The 24,696-nt window shown below is 43.2% G+C and overlaps 1 protein-coding gene across 1 annotated transcript in view; it reads left to right on the top strand.

Moving 5' to 3' along the window:
* The window catches only part of bltp3a (bridge-like lipid transfer protein family member 3A), a 238,498-nt gene that overhangs the window by 175,642 nt on the left and 38,160 nt on the right, over positions 1-24,696 (top strand). The window contains exons 14-15 of the mRNA XM_072480504.1: positions 277-1,835; positions 22,281-22,471. Of these exons, the coding sequence (XP_072336605.1) occupies positions 277-1,835; positions 22,281-22,471 (1,750 nt within the window). The remainder of the gene's footprint in view (positions 1-276; positions 1,836-22,280; positions 22,472-24,696) is intronic.

Here is a 24,696-nt window from a genome sequence, read left to right as displayed (position 1 = left end):
ATTTTTTTATTGATTATGCTTATTTCAAAATTGGTGAGTGTAGTTTTGAACTCGAGTAAAGAAAGACTTTCTACCCTCTGGGACACATTTACAGCTGGAGATGGATTTTTTGGGAGGGGATGGTGAAAGTTAAAATAAAATTACAATTTTCCATGATTTATCAGGGATGAAAGTAACATGGTGGAGTGACTTGTGTGTGGCTTTATCTGTCCCATGGATGCCTGCTTGGAATTTGCTTGAAAGATGTAAATGAAATTTTTCTTTCTCATTTTTCAGTTCATTATTCCAGTGGACAAGAAGGTAGCAGCTCATCCAGACAGACCACAGTGCATCACCATTCAGACTTCAGATGTTGTGGCTACAAACACCCGACACTCGCTAAACTGCAAACATTCTGATCTTCAAACGGTGCTCAAAGCCTTCAAGGACTTTGAATTCTTCCACGTGTCATATAAGGATTTCCCTAAATGTGCAGACAGTTTTGATGTGCTGCAAAATGTTTTCTTCCATCATGCTTTTGAGCATCAAATCAATTTGGACAAGATACACACACAAAAGAATTGTGCCTATGACATAGTAAAGGCATTGTCAGCTGCAGATGTTTGGTCGCTCCATTTTTCCCTGCTCTGGTTGGACTTTGAGGGTGTTGAAAGTTCAAAGGGCAAGCCTTTGAACTTTGTGGATGCATTTCCCCTCTCCATTTGGGCATCCCAACCAACTAAGTTTCAGAAAGCCAAGGAATCACCCAGCCATTCAACATCTGAACATAGCACTGATTTAGAAGATTACAACAGTAGTTTGGGCCAGAAGTTGAATTTGGTCAGCTGCACAGAGTCCCTTGGAAATGGGCTACAGGCCAATGCAAAGCAGGATGTTATGGCCACAGAAATGCTGAGAGCTTCCAAAGGGATTGGACAGCAGGGAGAAGTGAAAGAATCCAGCACAAAGGATGATTCTGAGGCAGACGTACATGTTCTAGTGTACAGCACTGCCCATGTAAAAGCACACATGAACCACTACCATTACTTGGTATTACTCAGACTAAAGGAGTGTCTCATTCAGCTACAGGAGGACCTGCATCAGGATATAGAAAGATTGACTAAAAGCCCTGTTAAATCTGGCAGTACTTGCATAGGGCTGTTGATAAAGAGTGCAGAAATTGCATTACTGCTTCATCCTGTACCAACCACAGGTAGTGATGCCAAATCCCAGGGGTCGGAGAACACAAGCCTTGCTGAATCAGAACTCTCACCTTCTGAAAGTAAAGAGAGCCTGATCATGGAGATTAAGTCTATGAACAGAGCACCATCTGATCAGCTGGACAATATCATCAGTTCTATGGATGACAGTGGGATTCATAATGGGGGTTTCAGTATTGGAACCTCATTAGATCATGGTGTGTTGTCACAAGATGGTATGGCGGTGAGCAGTGATCCTGTTTCTGATACTGAAGGGGTGGTGAATCAATCACTTGAAAAAGGACTTGTGGAAGAAGCATATGAAGCAGTGGAGTCACTGGAGACTGAAATTCCTGAGGATGTCATTGATCGCTCCACCTCTAACCCCACTTTAACCACAAGCGTGTCTTTGATTTTAGACCCACAGAGAAGGAGCAGAGCATCTGATGGCAATGTCCAGACTGACCTCGCTCCATTTGGGGATGTCGATGTAGATTCAACTCCATTGAGTGTAACAAAGGATGCTGCAAAAGAAGCTCTGCTCTTAACTATGGATTTAACTAAAGAGGCTGTTTGTCTCACAAAAGATGCGTTCAGCCTCAGCAAAGAGAAGATGGCTAACACAGTGCAAAAGATGCTTTCTCTGTCATCCTCTAGGTATGCTGAAATATTTCTCAGGCAGAGATTATTTTATCTTTAAGGTTTCTATAAACATTAGGCTGCTCCAAGAGTAAAACAAAGTAGGGTTTTTTTTTCTGCAAAAGAGTCATCTTTTCCCCTCCCCATAGCCGAGGAAGCAAGCAGGTGTTAATGTTTTATCATCCTTTGGCAAGTATTTTCAACAGCTTATTGAAACAAATGCTCGAACATCTCCAAGTTTCAAGGGTTTTGTTCTTCCCCTTCCCCACCTGGCCAATCACCATGAGCCCTGTCCACATCTTGAGACTGAGGAAGTAGGTAATGTGATTAAGTTTATTGCTTGCTGCTGTGGATTGATTCTGACTTTTCCTTGATATCTGATTGCTGTTCAGAGAAACCTAACAGGAGCCAATCTTACCCACGCTCTGAAATTCAGTTTGAAACAGCAATTGCTTTCCCATCAATTGACCTTAACCTTGGTGTAGAGCTTGGGTTTTCACAGAGTGGGGTAAAAATGAATTATATCTTTAATCTTGTACATTGAGTCCAGCTCCGAAAGTTTGAAGGCAACTGCAAGGAATTGCTCTACTGTTTAGGGACATTGTTGCATGTATGTTGGTGTGTGTGTGTGTTCCCTCCTGCTACCATATACATTTTGTTTGAGAGGGCACATGGCTTGAGTACTACCCTAGAAGTGTGCAGCTGAGACCTGACGATGAGCAACTAGAGGGTTTTAGGATGTTACCACTAGGTTTGCCAGAAATCCTTGGGGTGGGCAAGTGAATTTTCTTTTGTATCTATTTGAGCTGTCAATCATATAGCAGAACTATGTTATTCTGCTGTAATAAAGTGGATTCTCTGATATTTCAGTTTATCGAACACTCAGGTGCTGGTGATCACGTTGCTGGTAGCAATGGGCAGCAGTCGAGTGAGGAATTCCAGTAGACCCAGAAATCCTGCACCTGCTCCTTGGCATGTTTAAAATCTGAAACCTTCTCTTCAAACCCCTGTCGTTGGCTTCACTCCACTCAAATTTTATAAGTTCCTGCAGACCAACTCTCCTTATTCTAATTGTCAATATCCAATTCTGTCCCAGCTTTGGTGGCAAAACTTTAATCTGCCAAAATCCTACTCTCTGGAACACTGGCTGAGACGGTGAGTGTTTTATCCATCTATTTCCCTCCCCCATCAATAAGCCTTCTCACACCGCAGCACGGTAGCATAGTCATTAGCACAGTTGCTTCACAGCTCCAGGGTCCCAATTTCGAATCCCGGCTTGGGTCATTATCTGTGTGGAGTCTGCATGTTCTCCCCGTGTGTGCATGGGTTTCCTCGGGATGCTCCGGTTTCTTCCCACAGTCCAAAGATGTGCAGGTGAGGTGGATTGGCCATTCTAAATTCCCTTTAGTGTCCATAATGGTTAGGTGGGGTTATTGGGTTACCGGGATAAAGGGGATAGGGTGGAGGCGTGGGGCTTAAGTAGGGTGCTCTTTCCAAGGGCTGGTGCAGACTCTATGGGCTGAATGGCCTCCTTCTGCTCTGTAAATTCTATGATTCTATGAAACCCATCTTTTCTCCTAAGCTTTCATAATGTTCTAATCCTTGCCTGCTGCTCTAGCAAGGTAAGGACATTTTTAAGATATTTTAACGGCACAATCTAAATTTTACATGTAGGTGTGATATTTTATGAGCAGGACAAAACTAAATGTCTTGGCTGAATTTTCACAACACCCCAGCATATGGCCTCAATGCACAGTTCATTGACAAGTGAAACACCTGGGTCCATTGTTCTTGACATAACTGCACTTCTGTTCAAAAGCTTTTTTAGCCACCATTGCGTATAGATAATTATACTGCCCCTGATTGCTAGATGGACAATTTTGTTCCTTCATAAAGAAAGTGAGAAGGGAGCGTTACCCTCTTTGACACACGTACTTGATGCTAACACCATTTTTTAAATGGTCACTTCATATTATTTACAAATTCAATCCTTTAGGTCTAGTTCAACCACTTTTTTTTCATAAAGATTTATTCTGCAGTTTGTATTTTTAATAATTTGGAATGCTTCATTAATTAATAATGGACAACGTTTTGAATTTTTTTCATATACAAGGTTTGTAAATCAGACTGGAAAAGGTGAATCTCCACTCGCTGGAACACATTTGGGCTACTGTGAAATATACGCAGTGCAAGGAATCTGCGCTTGTCGCAAAAATTGATTGACTAATTGGCAAACTTGGTGTGAAACAGCCATTTGCCTTGAATCAAGTTCTGTACCCTATGAAACAACAAAGTGCTTTACAGTCAATTTCTTTTGCAGTTGTAATGCAGGAAACCCAGTAGCTGATTTATGCACAGCAAGATCTCGCGTGCAGTAATGTAACAATGACAGTTTCTCTGTGATTTTTGGTTACGGGCTAAATATTTACCAGAACACTGGGCATAACCTATTTGCTTTTTATCGGCGTAACGTGCCAGGGGGTCTTTATACACCCACCTGTGAGTGCAGATGGGGTCCTTGTTCGGCTGCTGAACTGAAAATTGGCATCTCCGACCATGCAGCACTCGCAGCAGCAGGTAGTGGGATATCATTGAATAATGATTAATTGTAGAATTTTCTTGGCAAGGTTTGTTAATTGGTGCATTTAATACCGGCTCATTCCAGTCACTCAAGTGCCTCAAATGGATTTGTGACAATTGGAATCATTTTGATTTTTAACCTTGCATCAGAGGCACTGACTTTTGGTCAGATTGTTTAGTTGGGTTTATCCACCATTTATTTGAATATAGTATTTGAGAACTGATAAGGGAATGCAGTTCTTCGTCATGATAAAAGCAGCAGTTCATGATATCACTTTAATGATCGGAGTCCTCCTATTTTCTACTTGTGCTGAACACAACTCTGCTTCAAGTGGTGAACCTTTTTATACCTATAAATCAAAAGATTTACCTTTCAATCAGGGCCCAGGGTAAAGTCTGCCAAAGGTGAATAATCAGGTGGCACAGTAGCACAGTGGTTAGCACTGATGCTTCACAGCGCCAGGATCCCAGGTTCAATTCCCAGCTTGGGTCACTGTTTGTGCAGAGTCTGCTCGTTCTCCCTATGTCTGTGTGTGTTTCCTCAGGGTGCTCCGGTTTCCTCCCACGAGCCCCGAAAGACGTGCTTGTTACGTAATTTGAACATTCGGAATTCTCCCTCAGTGTACTCGAACAGGTGCCAGAGTGTGAAGACTAATAATAATAATAATCTTTATTGTCACAAGTAGGCTTACATTAACAGTGCAATGAAGTTACTGTGAAAAGCCCCTAGTCACCATATTCCAGTGCCTGTTCGGAATACAGGTTACCCCATCATCCATCAATGTAGAGGATTGGATTGGATTGGATTTGTTTATTGTCACGTGTACCTAGTCATTTTCAAGTTCTCATTATGTTGGCAAACATAGACATTCTTGGTGACTTGCCTGGGTGACTTCCCTCTTCAGGGAAGCATTTGGCTGTTGCTCGGTGTCTCCCTGATAGCAGTGTCTCAGATATTGCTGCACACTCCCAAGTACCATTTTGTAAATGTCTTTCAACCATGGAATCTGTCTGTTTTAAAAATGGCACTGTTTTATTTAATTGAATAGTGGATAAACAGCTGTTAGAACAACTCCACTACAGTGAACAACACCCCACTTCCCCATGATCTGGCGTAAACTGGCAACTTGGATGATGTACGTTTAAGCTTTGCCAAGTAGAACAACAGCGCCGCCATGTGGCCAACGTTGAATTGTGATCATTTTCCAGACAATGAATAAATGCAGTCTTATCTAGTTTCCCTTTAATTGAATCACTGTCCATTTTAAAAATCACCTGCCTTCATCATAATCATCTGGACTATTAAGTGCGTGAGGAAGAAAGGAGTAAAAGGATATTCAGGATGAGATAGTGATTCTGAGGAGACTTTTATTCAGTGGGCCTTACTTCTCTGTAATCCAGATTTTGCAAATCATTCCTTGATAAGTGCTGATTATATGCAGGTCTCCAATGCTGCATTTTACTTCTATCAAATCACTAGTTAATAGTATATTTATTTTGCCACCTCTCATCTGTCAAGCTGATCCCCTGTCGTTTGCTGCACTGATTTGGTGCACAATAAAGCCCCATCTATTCTGTCCCCCAAAATATGGTGTAACCCAAACACAGCAGGCATTCAGAAAGTCAATGAGATGATGTTGAATTGTGGATCCATGCCCACTGCAAAATGGATCCAATATGCCTAAACTTATTTTTCTTTAGTCGTTTTGAAAGAGACTATCCAGTTAATTTGGACAGGAACTGAATTTGGCTGTATCCTTGGCTATATTGCATGGCACCTCCTTGTCTTGTTCTGCTGGGCACACTTTTTGTCTGACTTTAAAAAGGAAAAGCCGTGGATGGGTGCCCATTACTTTTTTGCAAATCAAACAAGTCATTGAAATTTTTAGAAAAATTGCAAAATGACCAGTTAAGTTTAATCTTCAAAATGAATTGAAATCCAACCAAAAGTCTCCAATTGATTACCAGTCGCTGCAGTTATGTAAGTAAACTGCAGCTGATAAAGGAAATAAGCACATTACAGTAACACAGAATCCAGCACAGAAACTTTACTGCAGTGTGTACAGGCTCACAAAACAGCCAGTTTCGGGGTTGCTGAAAAACTGAGTGAAAGGACAATGGGTGATGATTTGCCCCGTCATATCGGTCCCATTCCACATGGCACAACCTCGCCCACCACTCTTGTTTCCATACCCCACACTCCCACTTGCTCGCACAATGGAGGGCAGTCGGGAAAGTGAAGTTGACACCACAGTCAGCTCAGCTATGACCTTATAACATGGCAGGCTAGAAGGGTCACATGGCTGACTTTTCTCACATACTGTGATCACTTGGGAAAAGCAAATTAATTTAATTGAGTGACTGACTAATCCTATAGCACTGAACTAACTCTGAGCTGGGAGGCTCCAAAAAGTTGGCAATGGTTTATTTTTTATTGCGAAGAGATGTGTTTTTCATAAGTTGAACAGTTGAAGTCAGTTCCTCATTCAGACTTCTGGTTCAACATGAGGTTGGCACAATGAAAATTTCTTAAATTACAGTGATTTTCCCTCATTGAGTCCTTTTCTTAGAATCACTAGATGTGTTTGGTGTTTTCAGTTCTGATGGGGATTTATTAGTTGTCATCTTGTATTTTTGGCTCCTATTTCATTTTGTATTGTACATGGGTTATGGTCAAACCAAAGTTGAATGCAAATTCAACACAACTTCTTGATTAAAAATTCCTTGTAAGAGACTGTGAACTGATGCTGAAGCTCATGAAATTGAGGGCAAATTATTGATATTGAGGAAATTGGCAAAGCGGCAGGGATTAGAGTAGAAATAATGGCAGGTACACTAATTAGCAGAATGTTACTCATGTGCCACATGGATCTGTGGAGTCTCAACTCGTCACTATTTATTCATGACTTTAATTATTGGATAGAGAACTATATATCCAGACTTTGCTGATGGGACAATGATTGGCAACATTATCAAAATGTGGATGGAAATTTAAAAATAAAAAGCTATATTAGATTAGGTTGGGAAAAACTGACAAAAAGATTTCAGCATATGCAAGTATGAGGTCAGTTGCTTTGGACCAAAAAAGGATCCGACAGAATACATTCTAGATGATTGAAAACAAGACCCAGTGGAGACTTGGAGTTCTAGGTACAGAGATCATTAAAGCAAATTGGTCAAGAATGCAAGATAAGAGCAGGAGTAGACTACCTGGCCCTTTGAATCTGCTCTCCACTCAGTATGATCATGGCTGATCTTGTGCTTCAATTGCATTTTCCTACCCCATGCACATATCCCTCAGTTCCCTGAGAGCGTCTATTGTCAACAATGTAGCATGCGCGACCCTCGGGTGAAAACTTCCAAAGATTCACAACCCTTGAGTGAAGAAGCTTCTCATTTCAGTCCTAAACTATCGACCCTTTATCTTGAGATCGTGTCCCCTGTGTTCTAGATTCCCCAGCCAATTGAACCAACCTCTGTCAAGCTCTGTCAAGTATCTTAAATACAAAAAATAATAGATTTTTTAAAAAAGGCTCATTAAATGCTGACCTTTTGGCAGACTTGATTAGAAGGGCACTACAGCAAAAAGATGGACTTGGGCAGACCGTACCTGAAATACTGAGAGCAGGTCTGAACATCACCCCTTAAAGGATATATTGGCCTTGGTGAGTAGATTTACTGGAATGATAACTGGACTCCGAGGGTGTAAATTTCACAAACTCCTTGGATTAAGGAGTGTTTTGATTGAAATTTTCTGGTTCATAATATCATAGAATATTTATATCACAGTTCCCCATTCGGCCCATCGTGTCTGTGTTGGCTTGCTGCAAGAGAAATTCCCCTGGAGCCATTCCCCTGCCTTCTCCCCATGCCATGCACATTCTTCTTTTTCACGTAGTAATCTAATTCCCTCTTGAATGCCTCAATCAAACTTGGCTCCACCAAACTCTTAAGCATTGCATTCTAGATCCTAACCACTTGTGGCATGGAAAAAGATTTTCTGCAGGTTGTCATTGCTCTTTTTGTCAATTATTTTAAATCTGTGCCCTCTGGGTAGTTCCTTCCACCAATGGGAACAATTTCTCCTACTCCAATCTGTCCAGGCCCCTTGAGATTTTGGACATCATTATTAAATTTCCTCCCTCTCTTCATGGAAAACAACTCCATCCCCTTCACTTTCCTAATAGTAATCTTTAGTGTCATAAGTAGGCTTTTATTAACACTGCAATGAGGTCACAGTGAAAATCCCCTAGTCGCCACATTCCGCCGCCTGTTCGGGTACACTGAGGGAGAATTCATAATGTCCAATTCACCTAACAAGCACATCTTTCAGAGACTTGTGGGAGGAAACCAGAGCACCTGGAGGAAACCCACACACACTGGGAGGATGTGCAAACGCCAAACAGACAGTGACCCAAGCCGGGAATCGAACCTGGGTTGCTGGCGCTGTGAAGCAACAGTGCTAACCACTGTGCTACCGTGCAGCCCCTGACATTGGCCACTTTAAGCAGCCTTGCATGAAGGCCATCCAGTTCGGTGCCTTGCTATCTTAAACTTTGTGGGCAAGGAGAAACTTTGACTACCTTATCTGAATTTGGTATTCCCAAAAAATCAGCTTGTGTTGGGGAGACTGACTGTCTTTGTATCGAGAAGATTTAGTTTTTTATATTTGTTCCTGACATCCTGACCATCTTTAGAATCTTTCAGTGGTCCCACAATTTTCTTTTTTGCGAGCTTGCAGAAAATATATTCCTCAAAGCACTTGACATGCTTAACGCTGGCTAATAGCTGTTATGCCAAGTCTCTCCCCTCAACATTTTAAGTGATAGCTGTCTTCAATAGCGCAAATGACAAGGCACATACATATATGATCTCGGAATGAATGATCTCACTTTACAACATCTTTATTTCACATTCTGTGGCTTTGTTTATCTATATAACAGCAGTTCCCCATCCAAGGAACTATTCTTTTGACTCTATTCTCTCTAATGGCTTCATATCTTTCCTAAAGTGTGGTGCCCAGAACTGGATGCAGTACTCCAGTTGAGGCTGAGCAAACGTTTTCTACAGATTTCACACAACTTCCTAGCTTTTGTACTCTGCCACTTTTGATAAAGCCCAGGTTGCTGTATACTTGATTAACTGCACACTTAATCTGTCCTGCCGCCTTCAATGATATGTGCACAAAGGCACCCATGTCCCTTTACTCCTACACCTCCTTTAAAATTGTACTCTTTATATTCTCTCCATTTTTTTCAACCAAAATGAATCCCTTCACTTCACATTTATGTGCGTTGAACTGTATCTGCCACTTGTTTCCCCATTCCACAAGCTTGCCTATGTACTTTTGAAGTTCTGCACTACCCTCCACACAGTTCACAATGCCTCCAAGCTTTGTGTCATCTGCAAATTTTGAGATTGTGCACTATACAGCAGGGTCTAGATCATTAAGGTATATCAGGAAGAACAAGGGACTTCACACAGATCACTTGGGAACTCCACTATAAACCTTTCTCCAATCTGAAAAGTAACCATTAATCACTACTCTCCTGTCACCCTGCCAATTTCATATCCATGTTACCACTATCCCTTTTATCCCATGAGCTCTATGTTTGCAATTGCCCAATCAGCAACATTATCCTCATCAATCCTCTCTGCCTCACCAAAAAATTCAAGTTAGGCAAATGCAATTTTTCTTTTTATAAGTTAGTGTTTGCTTTCCTTAATTAACCCAAATTTGCCCAAGTGAGTGTTCTGACCTGAATTATCAATTTTGGAACTTTCCCCACCATGAAGGTTAAACTGACTGGCTTGGCTTATCTTCAGTGGCTTATCTTCAGTTGCTACACTTTACCTGTTTTTGAACAAGGGTGTAAACATTTGCCTCAATTCCACATTCCCACATACCCCTGTTAACCTTTCACCCCCTTGTTAGTCAAGCATCTATCTACACCTGGCTTTTAAAATATTCAAGGACTCCGCTTCCCACTGCCTTGAAGATAATTCCAAAGTCTCACCACCCTCTTGAGACAAAGACTTCTCCTCATCTCTGTCATTTATTTTTAACCAGTGACCCCTAGTTCCAGATTCTCCCACAAGAGGAAGCGTCCTCTCCACTTCTGTCCTGTCAAGACCCCTCAGGATCTTGTAGGTTTCAATCAAGTTGCTTCTTACTGTTCTAAGCTCCAGCAGATGCAGGCCTCACTGTCTAACCTTTCCTCATAAGACAACGCACCCATTCTCTGAACTGCAAATGCATTTACATCCTGAAGGAACTTGCACAATACTCCAGATTTGGTCTCACTAATGCCCTGTATAATTGAAGGATAACATCCCTATTTGCCTTACAATAAATAATAACATTCTATTTGCTTTCCTAATTACTTGCTGTATTAACGTTTTGTGATGCATGCACTTGGGACACCCAGATCTCTGTGCATCTCTGAGCTCTGCAATCTCTCACCATTTAGATACAGGTCAAGTATTCTTTATCCGAAACCCTGTGGGCTGATTGCATTTTGAATTTTAGAACATTTTGGTTTTTAGGTACAAATTATAAACTTGCATTACAATAGCCTAAACCTAACTTGCTATAGTCTAAAGTAAATCAAATGTCTAGAAGAGTCCGGTGCATCACTGAATAATAAATACAGGAAACCCGTAATTTTCTTTTTGACATGTTCACCACAAAAGTCACACGGTAAAAAGTGCAGACAAACAACTAAATTTCCAGGGCAGCACGGTGATGCAATGGTTAGCACTACTGCCTCACGGCGCTGAGGACCCGGGTTCAATCCCGGCTCCAGGTCACTGTCCTTGTGGAGTTTGCACATCCTCCCCGTGTCTGCGTGGGTCTCACCCCTGCAACCCAAAGATGTGCAGGCTAGGTGAATTGGCCACGCTAAATTGCCCCTTAATTGGAAAAAAATAATTGGATACTCCGCAACTACATTTCCAGTGGCAAAGATCAGTGAGTTTTTTAAGTGCGTTTTTTGAATGTTCAGTTTTTGGATTTATAGGTAAAGAATACTTGACCTGTAATATACTTTTTTACTTTTCCTGCCGAAATGGATAATTTCACATTCTCCCACACTACACTCCATTTGCCAGATCTTTACCCGTTCAATCTATGTCCCTTGTAGCCTCCTTGTGTTTTCACAACTTATTTCCTACCTCTCATTGTGTCGCCAGCAAATTTAGCAAACATCCCTTCATCCAAGTCATTTATATAATTTGTGAAAGGTTGAGGCCCCATCACTGATCCCTCTGGCACACCACTCATGACATCTTGCCAAGCAGAAAAAGATCTATTTCTACTCTCGGTTTCCCTTTAGCTAGCTGCTTGAGTTGTTAACTCTGTTTAAATAAATAAATCTTTTTATTGTTACAAGTAAGCTTACATTAACACTGCAATGAAGCTACTGTGAAAATCTCTCTCTGCAGATACTGCGATACCTGTCAAGTATTTCCAGTTTTTTGTTCTTATTTCCGAATCCTAGAATTCCTAGTATTATTGTTTGTAATTTGTCCTATTTCACCCCAAGCTGTTGTTTTCTTTTTATTAAGTGAGACTAGAACAAGTGGACACAGTTTAAAAATAAGGGGTCACCATTTATGATGGAGATGAGAATTATTTTCACTGCAGGTCACGTAGCCTGAGGAATTCTCTTTCCAGGGAACAATGGAGGCAGGCTCATTAAATATTTTTAAAGCCGAGTCAAAGGATGCAAGGGATGGGCAGGAATGTAGAGTTGCGGCCGCAATCAGATCATCCATGATCTTATCAAATAGCCAAGCTTGAGGGACTGAGTTACCTATTTCTGTTAATTTGTATGTTCATATATTTGTATGACACGGCCAACATTTATTGCCCTTCCTGGTGAGTCATCACTGGTCAGTGCGGTGAGCATACTCCTAGAATGCTGCTAGGTAGGGAGTTCCAGGATTTTGACCCAGCAATGATTAAAGGATTGCCGATATATTTCAGGGTCAGGATGATATGTGATTTAGGAAGCCTTCCGGTCCAAGTATTCCCATAACCCTTGCTGCCCTTGCCCTTCAAGGTGGTAGAGGTGCTGTTGAAAAAGCCTTAGCAAGTTGCTGCTGTACATCTTGCAGATAGTACACGTTGCATCTACAGTGTGTAGAAAGTGGCAGATGGGGTGCCGACTCATTGAGCTGCTTTGTCCTGGATGATGCAGTCTTTCTGTAGTGTTGTTGGAGCTGCACGCATCCAGGCAAGTGAAGAATTTCTATCACTCTTCTGACTTGTGCCTTGTAGATGGTGCACGGGCTTTGGGGAGTCAGGAGATGTTATTCACTGCAGAATATGCAACCACTGACCTGCCCTGATTAAAAGGAGGTCAGACAGGGCTGTGTTTTCTCCCTATATTTATTCAGTTTGTATGATGAAAATATTTTTGAAGAGATTGAAGACCTTTCTGGATTATTAGTTGGAGATTACAAGTTTACTAATATAAAATACACCATTGACACCGTTCCTCTTGCTGACTTTGAAGAGAAACCGCAAAAGATTTTGGATGGAGTAGTGAATGAAAGTGAGAAGAAAGGGCTGAGCATTATTGTAAGAAATCCATTCGTGTTCAAAAAGGAAACCAGACTAGAATGTAAGATCACCGTTAAGAATGAGCAGATCAATCAGGTAGACAAATTTTGTTCCCAAGAAACAATGTTAACATCGGACAGAAATTGAGACCAAGAAATAAGACAAAGCATTGGAAAGGCAAAGATGCAATTCAAAAAAAATTAAAATGTTTTTGTGGCTAATTTGAGTTGATAACCTAAGCCCAGAATACTGGAATGCTACACCACAACAATTGACATACAGAAGTAAATGTTGCATGATCAGTTAAGTCATACAGAGAAGAATTAAGGCTGCGGAGTTGTAATTTTTGAGGGGAATAATGAAGATATCTTGGACAAGTCACATTGCCATTGAAGAGATGCAGGTAGAATCTGAGACCAAATGAACTCTGCTAACCAAGATCAGGAAGAGGCAGTTGGAATTTCATGGCCAGGTAAAAAGAATGAAAATAAATTAAGATTTAGTTTGATGTTGATGGGAAAGATCGATAGTAAAAGAGATCAAGGTAGACAAAGAACAATCTTTCTAAAGAGCCTTGCGAATCACTAAAGAGGATGATCCAGGTTTCCAGAGTAAGATTAACACAGACATCCATGGTGGCCAACACCCTTTCAGGGCATGGTACCTGACCAGAGAAAGAATGCAATTTGAGTGACAAGTGGCTGTGGTTCGATTCTCTTACTAGAGGTGGTCATTCCTGGGCACTTTAATGATACAATTATTACTTGTCACTTCTCAACCCAAGCCTAAATTTTGTCCAGGTCTCACCTTATGCAGACACAAACTACCTTATTATCAAGTTGTGAATGGAACTCAACATTTAGCAATCATCAGTGAACATCCCCACTTCTGATCTTTTGACGGAGAGACGGTCATTAATGAAGCAGCTGAAGATGCTTGAGTTAGTGTAGCCACCCGAGTTGGCCACGTCCCGATTAAAAATGGCAAACGGCAAAGGCTGAAGGGAAATTCAGCCAACACCGGCAGAAACCAGCAGGTGCAGGTTTGCTGTGTATTTAACTCTGCAAAGGCCCAGACAGCATCGATACTAGCAGCCATCTGCATAATAATGCAGCAACCATCTATTAAGCAATACTTGGGAACAATAGCAACATTTGGGACAAACAAAACTAAGCCAGACTCCCCTGCGCCAGCAGGAGCCAACACAAAAGAGGTTAACGGACACCTCAAGACCGCCCATCGATCAGGGAATCGCTCCAGTATTGGAGAAATCGAACCAAGCGATTGGAACAAAGTCCAATCACCTAGAACCAGGTACAGGGTCCGCCCCAAAAGGAGGGAAGCCCCATGGGACTATAAAGTTAAGCCCCCAAGTTCAAATCGCCCCTCCTCTTCTTGACCAGGTCACCCAGCAACGCGAACCAACATTGATCGTGACCGGTCCAGCGACCGCCAAGAGATCGTAAGTCTTAAGTCAACGCTCGCTACGAGATAGGCGCTCCTAGCTATCAATCTGTACCAACTTCGAATCCCGCAGACTCAGAACCCGAACGAAAGGCCATTTGTTCCCCTGACCTGGTGGGCCAGTCCGAAGCTAAGTACAGGCCTGTTAGTCGTAGATGTAGCTTAGACGTAGAATTTGTGCATGAGTAGCGATTACTGAGTATAATAAATGTGCTTTGATTTAAATCTTACTAATCGGTGTATTGAGTTATTGGTCATTACTCGAACTTGAACCTCGTGGCGGTATCATAAAGATATCTGGCGACTCGAGAGCAAAGGTTATAAAACAGAGCCAAGTGAACCAACCAAAAGTTAGCAACATATTACTGCCGACATCCTGACGGAACCCGAACTAGAAGTGGCTTAACCACTCCGGGAGAACCCAAAAACTTGAATTAGAGATCCAATTGGGAACAGAAAACCACAAGTGTTCAAGCAGTTCTGACCAATCCTCATAATTCGGAAGTGTGTGTATGCATGCGTAACTAACAGGGCTGCAAGGTACACTGATAGATTTTTTTTGTTGCGACAAAACTGTCGGGAGTTTGTATTTCGGAAATTAGCGAAAGCCGTTCCCGTATTTACAGCACCGCCTTAGCTCCCCTGTTCCAAATTTAAAAGGAGCATTCGGACAAGAAAGATGGCAATGCAGCGCCTCATGAACCCAGAGGAATTTGCGGTTGCAGCGACCAGCAGCAGTAGAGTAGGACAATGTCCCGTATGGGAGGAAGAAATTAGGAAGTACCTCAAAGGGAAAGGATGGCCCCTTTGGAGTGAATTCTGTAGCAATGAGGAAACAGGTCCCGGGAGTATAGGACGTACTTGGTGGGAGAACCTGAGCGAGATCCACAACAAGAGGGAAAGCTCGCAAGCCGATGCCAATCGTGTCCTGCTTGGCACAGTTGCGAGGCACAGAGGAGGTCGTTAGGACGCTCCGGAAAGAGGTAGAAGGCATACATCGAATGAGTAAGGTCGATTTTAGTGAGGAAGTTGGCAGCAAACGACGGAGAGGTGGATGATGCCAATAGGGCACACCAGTCTTGTCTGGCGCACTTGAGCAGCTTCCAGTCCCTGTATGAAAAGGTCTATCAGGACACGCAACGTGCAGTCCTGGTACGAGAGGAAACTGAAAAGCAGGTAGAGACATTGCAGAGGCAGTGTAGTGACCTGAAGGCAGCATTAAGAGCACTCCATGCTGCCACCACGGAGCAAAGACAAAGCTCACTAGACCACGTAAAGTGCCGGAAGCAGATTGCAGAACTGCAACCTCTGCTTTCAGTCCAAAAAAGATTCCAGGAAACCTTTGGAGCAAAATTAGATGAGGAAGACTGCCCTGATTGGGAAGAGTTAAATGAAACAGTGCGGGGATATGTTCAGGGAACATGTGCGCAGGGAAAGCCCCAAAAGAGAAAAGCGCCCCAACCCCCCCACAGAGCAGATAGTTCAGGCTCCAATGAACCCAGTCACCACCCACCGCACAGCCACATTGGACGATACGGAATGTTTGTATACCACCCCCTTAACAGTGGCCCAATTACGGGACCCGTGCGAGAAAATCACACCGTTCCTCCCCACCATTTTGCCAGAGTAAAGCAGCAGGAGACCATATACGACCTGGATGAGCGAGAGCATGTAAAGCTCACTGTTTTGAGTCTAGAACCTTCGGTCGTAGCAGCCCTTCCCAACCCACAGAATGTAGGAGGAGGCACCCTTGCAGAAATGCATACCGCGGTCCTAATTGCGATCGGGTATAACCGGGGTGACCCCGTAGATAGCCTCAATAAATGTAGGCAAAAGAAAACCGAGCACCCCACAGCGTTTGCTGGACGCCTGTGGATCCACTTTGCAGCGGTTTTTGGAGACTTAGACCGTGCCCATTTGTCCCAAGACAACATGGCCAAATGGACCCGCACCCTTATCTCCCATGCCACAGAAACAGGACAAAAAGCTTGTGCGAATTATGGTCCCTCATAGGAGGGTCATAATGAGAAATGGGTTGTAAAGAGATTGTCCCACACCTGGGAGCAATCTGTTCAAAACAAACCCACGAACAAAAATCCCGAAGAACAGCAGGCAGAAGCAGACAAACCCGCAGTTAAGAAACCCGAGGAAGGGCAGGCAGACACGCATCCAGTTAAAACGCACCAGAACCCCGCCTGGGTAAACAAAGGAAGGAACAGCCCCCCACAGAAACCACCGGAGTGTTACAATTGCGGACAATTAGGACATTACGCACGAGGATGTCAAGCCCCCCTGAAACAGCAACGGAATCAGCCCACAAATGCCCCCCGAACCAGCAAGGACACCAACAGCCCCGACCCCCCCCCACCCAGGGAACCATACCCAAGGGAACAATGCACCAGAGAGCCTGCTCCACCTTATGTACACCAGGGGTCATGTTACAACTATGGGCAGTCAGGACACTTCGCCCGAGATTGCAGGAGACCCCCACCAGCTAGACTAGCCCCCAGATATGAAAGAGAACACCACCCACAGCAGCTACAGGGTCCCCGCTGCCCCATGCAAACTGTGAGCACTTACCCACCACTTCTCATGGCAGCGTTACCTCAGCAAGGCCACTTCATTTTTGTTTTGCTCCTCCTTCCTCTCTTCGGTCACGCTGCACTCCCTCCATATGCTAGTTACACCCCAGCCCAAATGTGATTTACGATGTCCTGTATTCTGATGAAACCTGCACCATGTTTGTTGTATGTTTGTTCATTTAATGTACATGTTAAATGTTGTTTGTGAATTTAAAAGTTTTCGCGGCCCCACGACACCACCCTTCTGACGCCCACTGGCAGTCAGAGAAACTAGTTTGGCCAGACGCCAGTTCAGAGGAACTCGTCTGTCGACAGACCCCCGTTCATAACTGCCCTTCTGGTTCGAGGAAGGAACCAATACGGCAACCCCCCGCGATGACTACATTTCTTGTCGGTTGCTCAGGCAGTGGAGAAACGGCTTGGGACCTGCCCTGCCTGGGAACCCCCCCTCAGGTCAGCTACGCTCGGGTAGGGCACACACTGCATTGGTCGGCGTCCTACCCGGGGACTCCATCCAAATCGTACCCGTCGCGGCCCATACGCACCTCATTTCGGAAAATGTGGTTCCAAAAAATGTTTTGTTTTGTTTCAGGTGACCCTACGGTTGCCAACCCTCTGCTATTTACATCCTGAAACATTGGGATGGCAAACCGCACAGTCTGCGAAACGGCTCGCACTGGTTCATTATCTGTATGTGTGTCTTGTCCTGAAACTCGGTTTTTGGAAAGAAATGAGGGAGTCACACATAGCGACCAATTATAATGGGAGTAATTGGCACTAAAGGACAGACAGGCTATCGTACGAGATATTAACACAAGGTAGTAACAGACAATATGCTTGATCACACAGAACTCCAGAAGCTCCAGGACCGGAGAAGAGAAGTGAAAGAAGAAGAACCATGAGGACATCCTCCGCGTGCTTATCGTTATAATGGACATTTGGTTGCGCGCGAATGCGAACCCCCTGACCTCACCTCCCCCAACCGTTAATGATTCACTTCCCCACAGTACCCAGAGCCCAGTCACAAGCGACACCACACCATCTTGGTGTGACAGGTTTATAACCTGGTACTCCCTGTCCTACTTGATAGAATCCCTATTGGTATTGGCGATACTCTGCTGCATCGTGCAGAATATTCGTCTGAGAAAATGGAGAAGGAGAGCCTACTGCGCTCGCACCCCGGTATATAGAATAGGATCCCCTATTTTCGGATACGACCAGACCCCCGACCCCCGCGATCTATAATAAAGAGCATTCATTTGCGTTTTGTTGTAAATAAAGAAATGTTCATGTGCAATTGTACAATCCTGAGCTTGACTGCCAAGCCAGGAAAATGTGTACAAAACTGCTATGATTTTGTTTGTATGGTTTAGGAAGTTAGTGCGATGAAATGTTTGAGTGAGTGTAGTTTATTAAGGATAGTTAGAGGTTCCGATTTTCTTGTTTTGTAATGCATGTCCCTGTTTGACATAGCGCCCCTCAGAATTGTCAGTTAAAATTTTCTTGCATAGTTATGGTCAGTGTAGAGGCCATCGAAGAATGCTCGCCGGGTCAGGCAATGGAAAGCAACGCAGTTATGTGATCCTTCACGCTTCGCGTTAGGATCACAAGGAGGGAGTGTAGCCACCTGAGTTGCCCAAATCCCGATTTAAAATGGTGAACGGCAAAGGCTGAAGGGAAATTCAGCCAACACAGGCAGAAACCAGCAGGTGCAAGTTTGCTGTGTATTTAATTCTGCAAAGACCCAGACAGCATCGATACTAGCAGCCATCTGCATAATAATGTAGCAACCATCTACATACTAATAAGCAATCCCCGGGAACAATAGCAACATTTGGGACAAACAAAACTAAGCCAGACTCCCCTGCGCCAGCAGGAGCCAAACACAAAAGAGGTTAACAGACACCTCAAGACCGCTCATCGATCAGGGAACCGCTCCAGTATTGGAGAAATCGAACCAAGCGATTGGAACAAAGTCCAATCACCTAGAACCAGGTACAGGGTCCGCCCCGAAAGGAGGGAAGAACCTGGGGACTATAAAGTTAAGCCCCCATGTTCAAATCGCCCCCTCTTCTTCTTGACCGAGTCACCCAGCAATGTGAACCAACATTGACCGTGACCGGTCCAGCGGCCGCCGAGAGATCGTAAGTCTTAAGTCAACGCTCGCTACGAGATAGGCGCTCCTAGCTATCAATCCGTACCAACTTCGAATCCTGCAGACTCAGAACCCGAACGAAAGGCCATTTGCTCCCCTGACCTGGTGGGCCAGTCCGAAGCTAAGTACAGGCCTGTTAGTCGTAGAAGTAGCTTAGACGTAGAATTTGTGCATGAGTAGCGATTACTGTGTATAATAAATGTGCTTTGATTTAAATCTTACTAATCGGTGTATTGAGTTATTGGTCATTACTCGAACTTGAACCTCGTGGCGGTATAAAGATACCTGGCGACTCGAGAGCAAAGGTTATAAAACAGAGCCAAGTGAACCAACCAAAAGTTAGCAACATTAGTGATTACCCCGCGGAACACTCCTGGAATTTGTGCCAGACCTGTAATGAGGTCTGGAGCCAAGTGGTTCTGGTGAAATCTGAATATAGTGTCCGGCGGCAGCTTTTTGCTAAATGTCAGCTAATAACAGTGTCAGCAATACCTTCCATCACTTTGTTGATATGATTGGGAATAGACTAATGGACAAAATTGACAGATTGAATTTTATTCTGCTTTTTGTGGGTAAGATATACTTCCACAAATTTCCAACTCGTCAGGTGGATGTAGTGATGCAGCTGTACTGGAACAGTTATGGCCTTGTGGATCTCTCACGTCCCGCTCACCTGCCTAGTTGTTTCTTCAGTTACCTAAACCCTACAATCTAGAATTTCACTCCTGAAAACCCTCAGCCTCTCTCCCAAAATCCATTCTACATCTTTGATCAAACAATCCGTGGAGACCTCCTAATATTTTGGTTTGACATCCGGTTTCTTTTTCGTTGCACCAATATTACATGTCTTAGGATTTTTTTTAAACAGTGAGGTGCAAGTTGCTGTTTACATCAAGCCAGCACTTCCTTTTTCTTTGATGATCCAAACTTCTCTTTCCTTAAGATTTCTTTTGTTATTTATTGACTGCCATTGTGATTGCAAACCTCCTTGTCCTTCAGGCTTCCTCCAATAATTTGGTGGTGTTGAATAAATCTTTTATTTGAGTTGGCTATTTCTGCAGAGTTATACTTTTCCAACTACTGCTTTCTCTACCTTTGCATTCACATTAGGATTACCAAGGTGCAGACTTTGTGTTATTGAGACTCTTCCCTGAACTTCAGCTGTCAGAACTTTACTAAAAAAAACATGTTTCCACGTATCTGCATGGATTTCACCCCACAATACAAAGATGTGCAGGGTAGGTGGATTGGCCACACTAAATTGCCCCTTATTTGGAAAAAAAATTGGGTACTCTAAATTTTAAATTTTTTTAAAAACATATTGCTGGAGAAATTAATGGGACTGAAAGCTGATAAATCCCCAGGTCGATAATCTACATCCCAGGGTACTAAAGGAGGTGGCCTTGAAAATAGTGTCTGCAATGGCTGGCATCTTCTAAAATTCTGTATCTGGCAGATTGACGGGTGGAACATGTAACCCCACTATTTAAAAAAGGAGGGAGGAAGAAACTGAATTACAGATGCTTGGCGATAGTAGAAAAATACAAGAGTCTTATATAGGATGAGCTAACAAGGCACCTAGAAAATATCAATGGGATTAGACAAAGTCAGCATGAATTTGTGAATGGGAAATCTTGATTGACAAACCTACTGGAGATTTTTCAATATGTAATCAGTGTAATAGATAGGGGTGAATCAGTGAATGTGGTGTATTTGGATTTTCAGAAAGCTTTTGATCAGTCCGACATAAGGGGTTAGTGTGCAAAATTGAAGTACATGGGATTTGGGGGGAATATATGGGCATGGATTGAGAATTGGTTAGCAGACGGGAAACAATGTAGGAATAAATGGGCCTTTTTTGAAGTGGCAGGCGATGACCAGTGGAGTCCTTTAGAGATCACTGCTTGGGTCCCAGCTATTCCCAATACACATGAATGATTTGGATGAGAGAGCCAAATGTAATATTTCCAAGTTTGCTGCCGACATGAAATTTGATGGGAATGAGTGGTGAGGCAGATGGAAATTTGGTGGGAATGAGTAGTGAGGCAGATGGCATGAGGCTTCAAGTTGAGTGAGTGGGCAAATACGTGACAGATGCAGTATAATGTGGATAAATGTGATGTTATCCACTACGGACAGAGAAACAATGGGAGTCTAGAATAAAGGGTCACAGTGTCAGGGTACTGTTTCAGCCATTTCAGACCGAGATGAGGAGAAACCTCTTCTCTCAGCGGGTGGTGAACCTGTGGAATTCTCTACCACAGAAGACTGGAGGCCAAGACATTGAATATATTTAAGAAGGAAATAGATCTCTGGACTCTAAAGGGTCAAGAGGTATGATAAGAGTATGGGAGTCTAGAGGATCAGCCATGATCATATTGAATGGTGGAGCAGGCTTCAAGGGCTGAATGGTGTATCCGTGCTCCTATTTTCTATGGTTCTTTGTTTCTATAAGTCACTGGTTAGGCCTCTGTTTGAGTGATGTGGAAAACTATTGCATTTCAGAAAGGTCTTAAAGATGGGGAGGAGATTTACCAAGCTATTACCAGGGATGAGGTTTATGTTGGATTGGAGAAGGTTAGGATGGTTTTCAAGATAAGTTGTGATAGAGTAGGTAGAAGAAAAGCTATTCCCTCTGCCATCATCTCCCTTGCCTGTGACTTTTAAGTATTTCTTATCCCAACAACCCACTGAATGAAGTAGACAGATATCCATCTAGTTTATTCAAACTATGTTTGAAAAAACACTGAATAGTCTGTGGAGAATGGGAAACTTGAGCAGCCTTCCAGGTTTTGGTGGGGGTTTGGTCTTGGGGCTCAATCTGTTGAGTGATAGCAGAACTGTGATTAGTTGGGTGGCTCGGATTTATTTAGCATTATACCATGCTTTCCAGATATGCTTCTTGACCCTTATGGTACTCGAACAAAAATTTATATTTACATACAATTTAGACATAATGAAGCACTGTTCCATATACAGCCTGCTGGAATACAACTCTGCCCTTTTAAAGGCTGTTTTTACAAGTCCAAGAAAGAGAACTTAAAACTCTTATGTTACAGAATATCTCTATTTTGCCACTACTCATAACTAAATCCAGGTTATCTGTTTCTCTGAAGAGAACAGCTGTCTAAAGGTGAAGACAGTTTATCCTCCTCCTTATCCAGCACAAAACTACGATTTTTAAACATGAAACGTACCAATTCGCAGCATTCCCTGGACACCACGTCACTGGATGGCAGCCTGACAGAAGATCGAATATCTGTGGACAGTGACAACAGTGAGAAGTACGTTATCCTCCTGGAAGCAGGTACATATTGTGTTTACGTAGAATCATTGTTGAGCGAACAGATAAAATATTGCGTGAATTTTCTTTATTTCAGCACCAATTGATTTTGGGTTGGAAAGCCTGAGTAAAACTGACTTGCAGTATTGTTGAATTAATGCTTTAAGACTTACTGTGATAACCAAATGGAAGCAGGTGTATTGGCAGTATTTATGGGTTTGAATCCATAGTATCCCTACAGTACAGAAAGGGTCCATTCAACCCATCGTGCCACCACTGACCCACCAAAAGAGCACCCCACCTAGGCCCACTCTCCCGCCCTATCCCCGTAACACGGTAGCCCCACCTAATCTTTGGACACTAAGGGGCAATTTAGCATGGCCAATCCACCTAACCTGCACATCTGTGGACTGTGGGAGGAAACTGGAGCACCCGGAGGAAACCCACGCAGACACTGAGAGAAAGTGCAAACTCCACACGGAGAGTAACCCAGGCCGGGATCGAACCCGGGTCCTCAGCGCCGTGAGGCAGCAGTGCTAACCACTGTGCCAGCTGTAATCTGTTTTGGTACCATCCCAATCAATCTTGCTTGCACTTTCTCCAGTGCTTCAATGTCCTTTTTATACCAAGGCCACCAGGCACAGGATCCCAAATACATTCTGACCAGGGTCAAATTTAGCTTAAATTCACGACTTCTAGATTCTATGCCACTAGAAATAAATTCCAGTGCTTTTGCAGCATTTTAGATAGCTTTGTTAATCTGCTATGCTGTTTAAATGATTTCACTACATTCCAAATAAGTTTGTTCTTCTATCCCTTCAATTTATGTTCTATGGCGTAGGTGATATTTCTAAGTGCATCAGCTCATTTATTCATGTTAAAGTTAATCTGCCTCTTAACTGTCCTGGCTGCAACTTTTCTAATGTCTTCCTGTGTTAGCGTTTGATATGTTTGGGAATTTTGATATGGAGTTACTTTAGTCCATATCATTAATGTAAATGAACAGTGGTTGCATCACTGCTCCTTTGTGAGGCCCTGCTTTCAGCATTCCTCCAATCTGAACATCTAGCCTTTACCCCTACTGTCTGCTTTCTATTTATTTCCAGCCCATTTGCCATCCATTCAGCAACTTGCCGAAACATGCTCTAACCTACATCATGAGCCTACCACATGATATATTATAAAAGGCTATTTGCAATGTCACATTGGACATATGATATGCAAGACAACAAAAATGCTGACAACTCATTGCAGTTCAAAACTGCCCACTTAGTACCTTTGCATATATCTAAAATCATTTGATCCGTTAAGTGACAAGATTGTGGTAAACATTTTTCTATGCACAATGGCACAGTGGTTAGCACAACCCAAAGATGTGCAAGGTAGGTGGATTGGCCACGCTAAATTGCTTCTTGATTGGAAAAAAAATAATTGGGTACTCTTAATCTTAAAAAAAACGATTACAGCTATCATAAAAGATTGAACTGGTTGGGGTTTCTTTCTTTAAAAAGGGGAAGACTTGAAAAATGAAAATCGCTTATTGTCACAAGTAGGCTTCAAATGAAGTTACTGTGAAAAGCCCCTAGTCGCCACATTCCGGCACCTGTTCAGGGAGGCTGGTATGGGAATCGAACCGTGCTGCTGGCCTGCCTTGGTCTGCTTTAAAAGCCAGCAATTTAGCCCAGTGTGCTAAACCAGCCCGTAGAGACCTGATGGAGACCTTTTAAAGTTATGAATGGGTTGGAGAGGATAGATCAGGTGATAATGTCTACAATTGTGGGAGAATCCAAAACTAGGGACCACACAAATATGATACATAGCATAAGAAATAGAAGCAAGAGTAGGCCACATATCCCGCGTTCAATAGCATCATCACTGAGTTTCTACATCAGCTCTACGTTGCCTTATCCCCCATATCCCTTCATTCATGGGAAGTGAACAACACTGGAAAGACCAGAAGTTACCGCCCGTCCTAATTGTCCTTGCTCAGTCGGAAATTTATAAGCAATTGATGGAGTGGGAGGGAGCCCTGGTGGGGGATGTCAAGGGTAAATGGGAGGAGGAGCTGGGAGGGGAGTGGGGTGCGAGATGTGGGTGGAGGCCTAGCGGAGGGTGAGCGCTTCTTCGTCATATGCAGGGTTAAGCATCATCCAGTTTAAGGTGGTGCATAGGGCCCACATGACGGTGGCGAGAATGAGTAGGTTCTTTGCGGGAATAAAAGATGGGTATCGGCAGTGGGCAGCCCATTA

Source organism: Scyliorhinus torazame, chromosome 17 (assembly GCF_047496885.1).
Source record: "Scyliorhinus torazame isolate Kashiwa2021f chromosome 17, sScyTor2.1, whole genome shotgun sequence".
Classification (NCBI taxonomy): Eukaryota; Metazoa; Chordata; class Chondrichthyes; order Carcharhiniformes; family Scyliorhinidae; genus Scyliorhinus; species Scyliorhinus torazame.
Note: the sequence above shows the minus strand (reverse complement) of the source record. Positions and strands in the feature narration are given on the sequence as shown.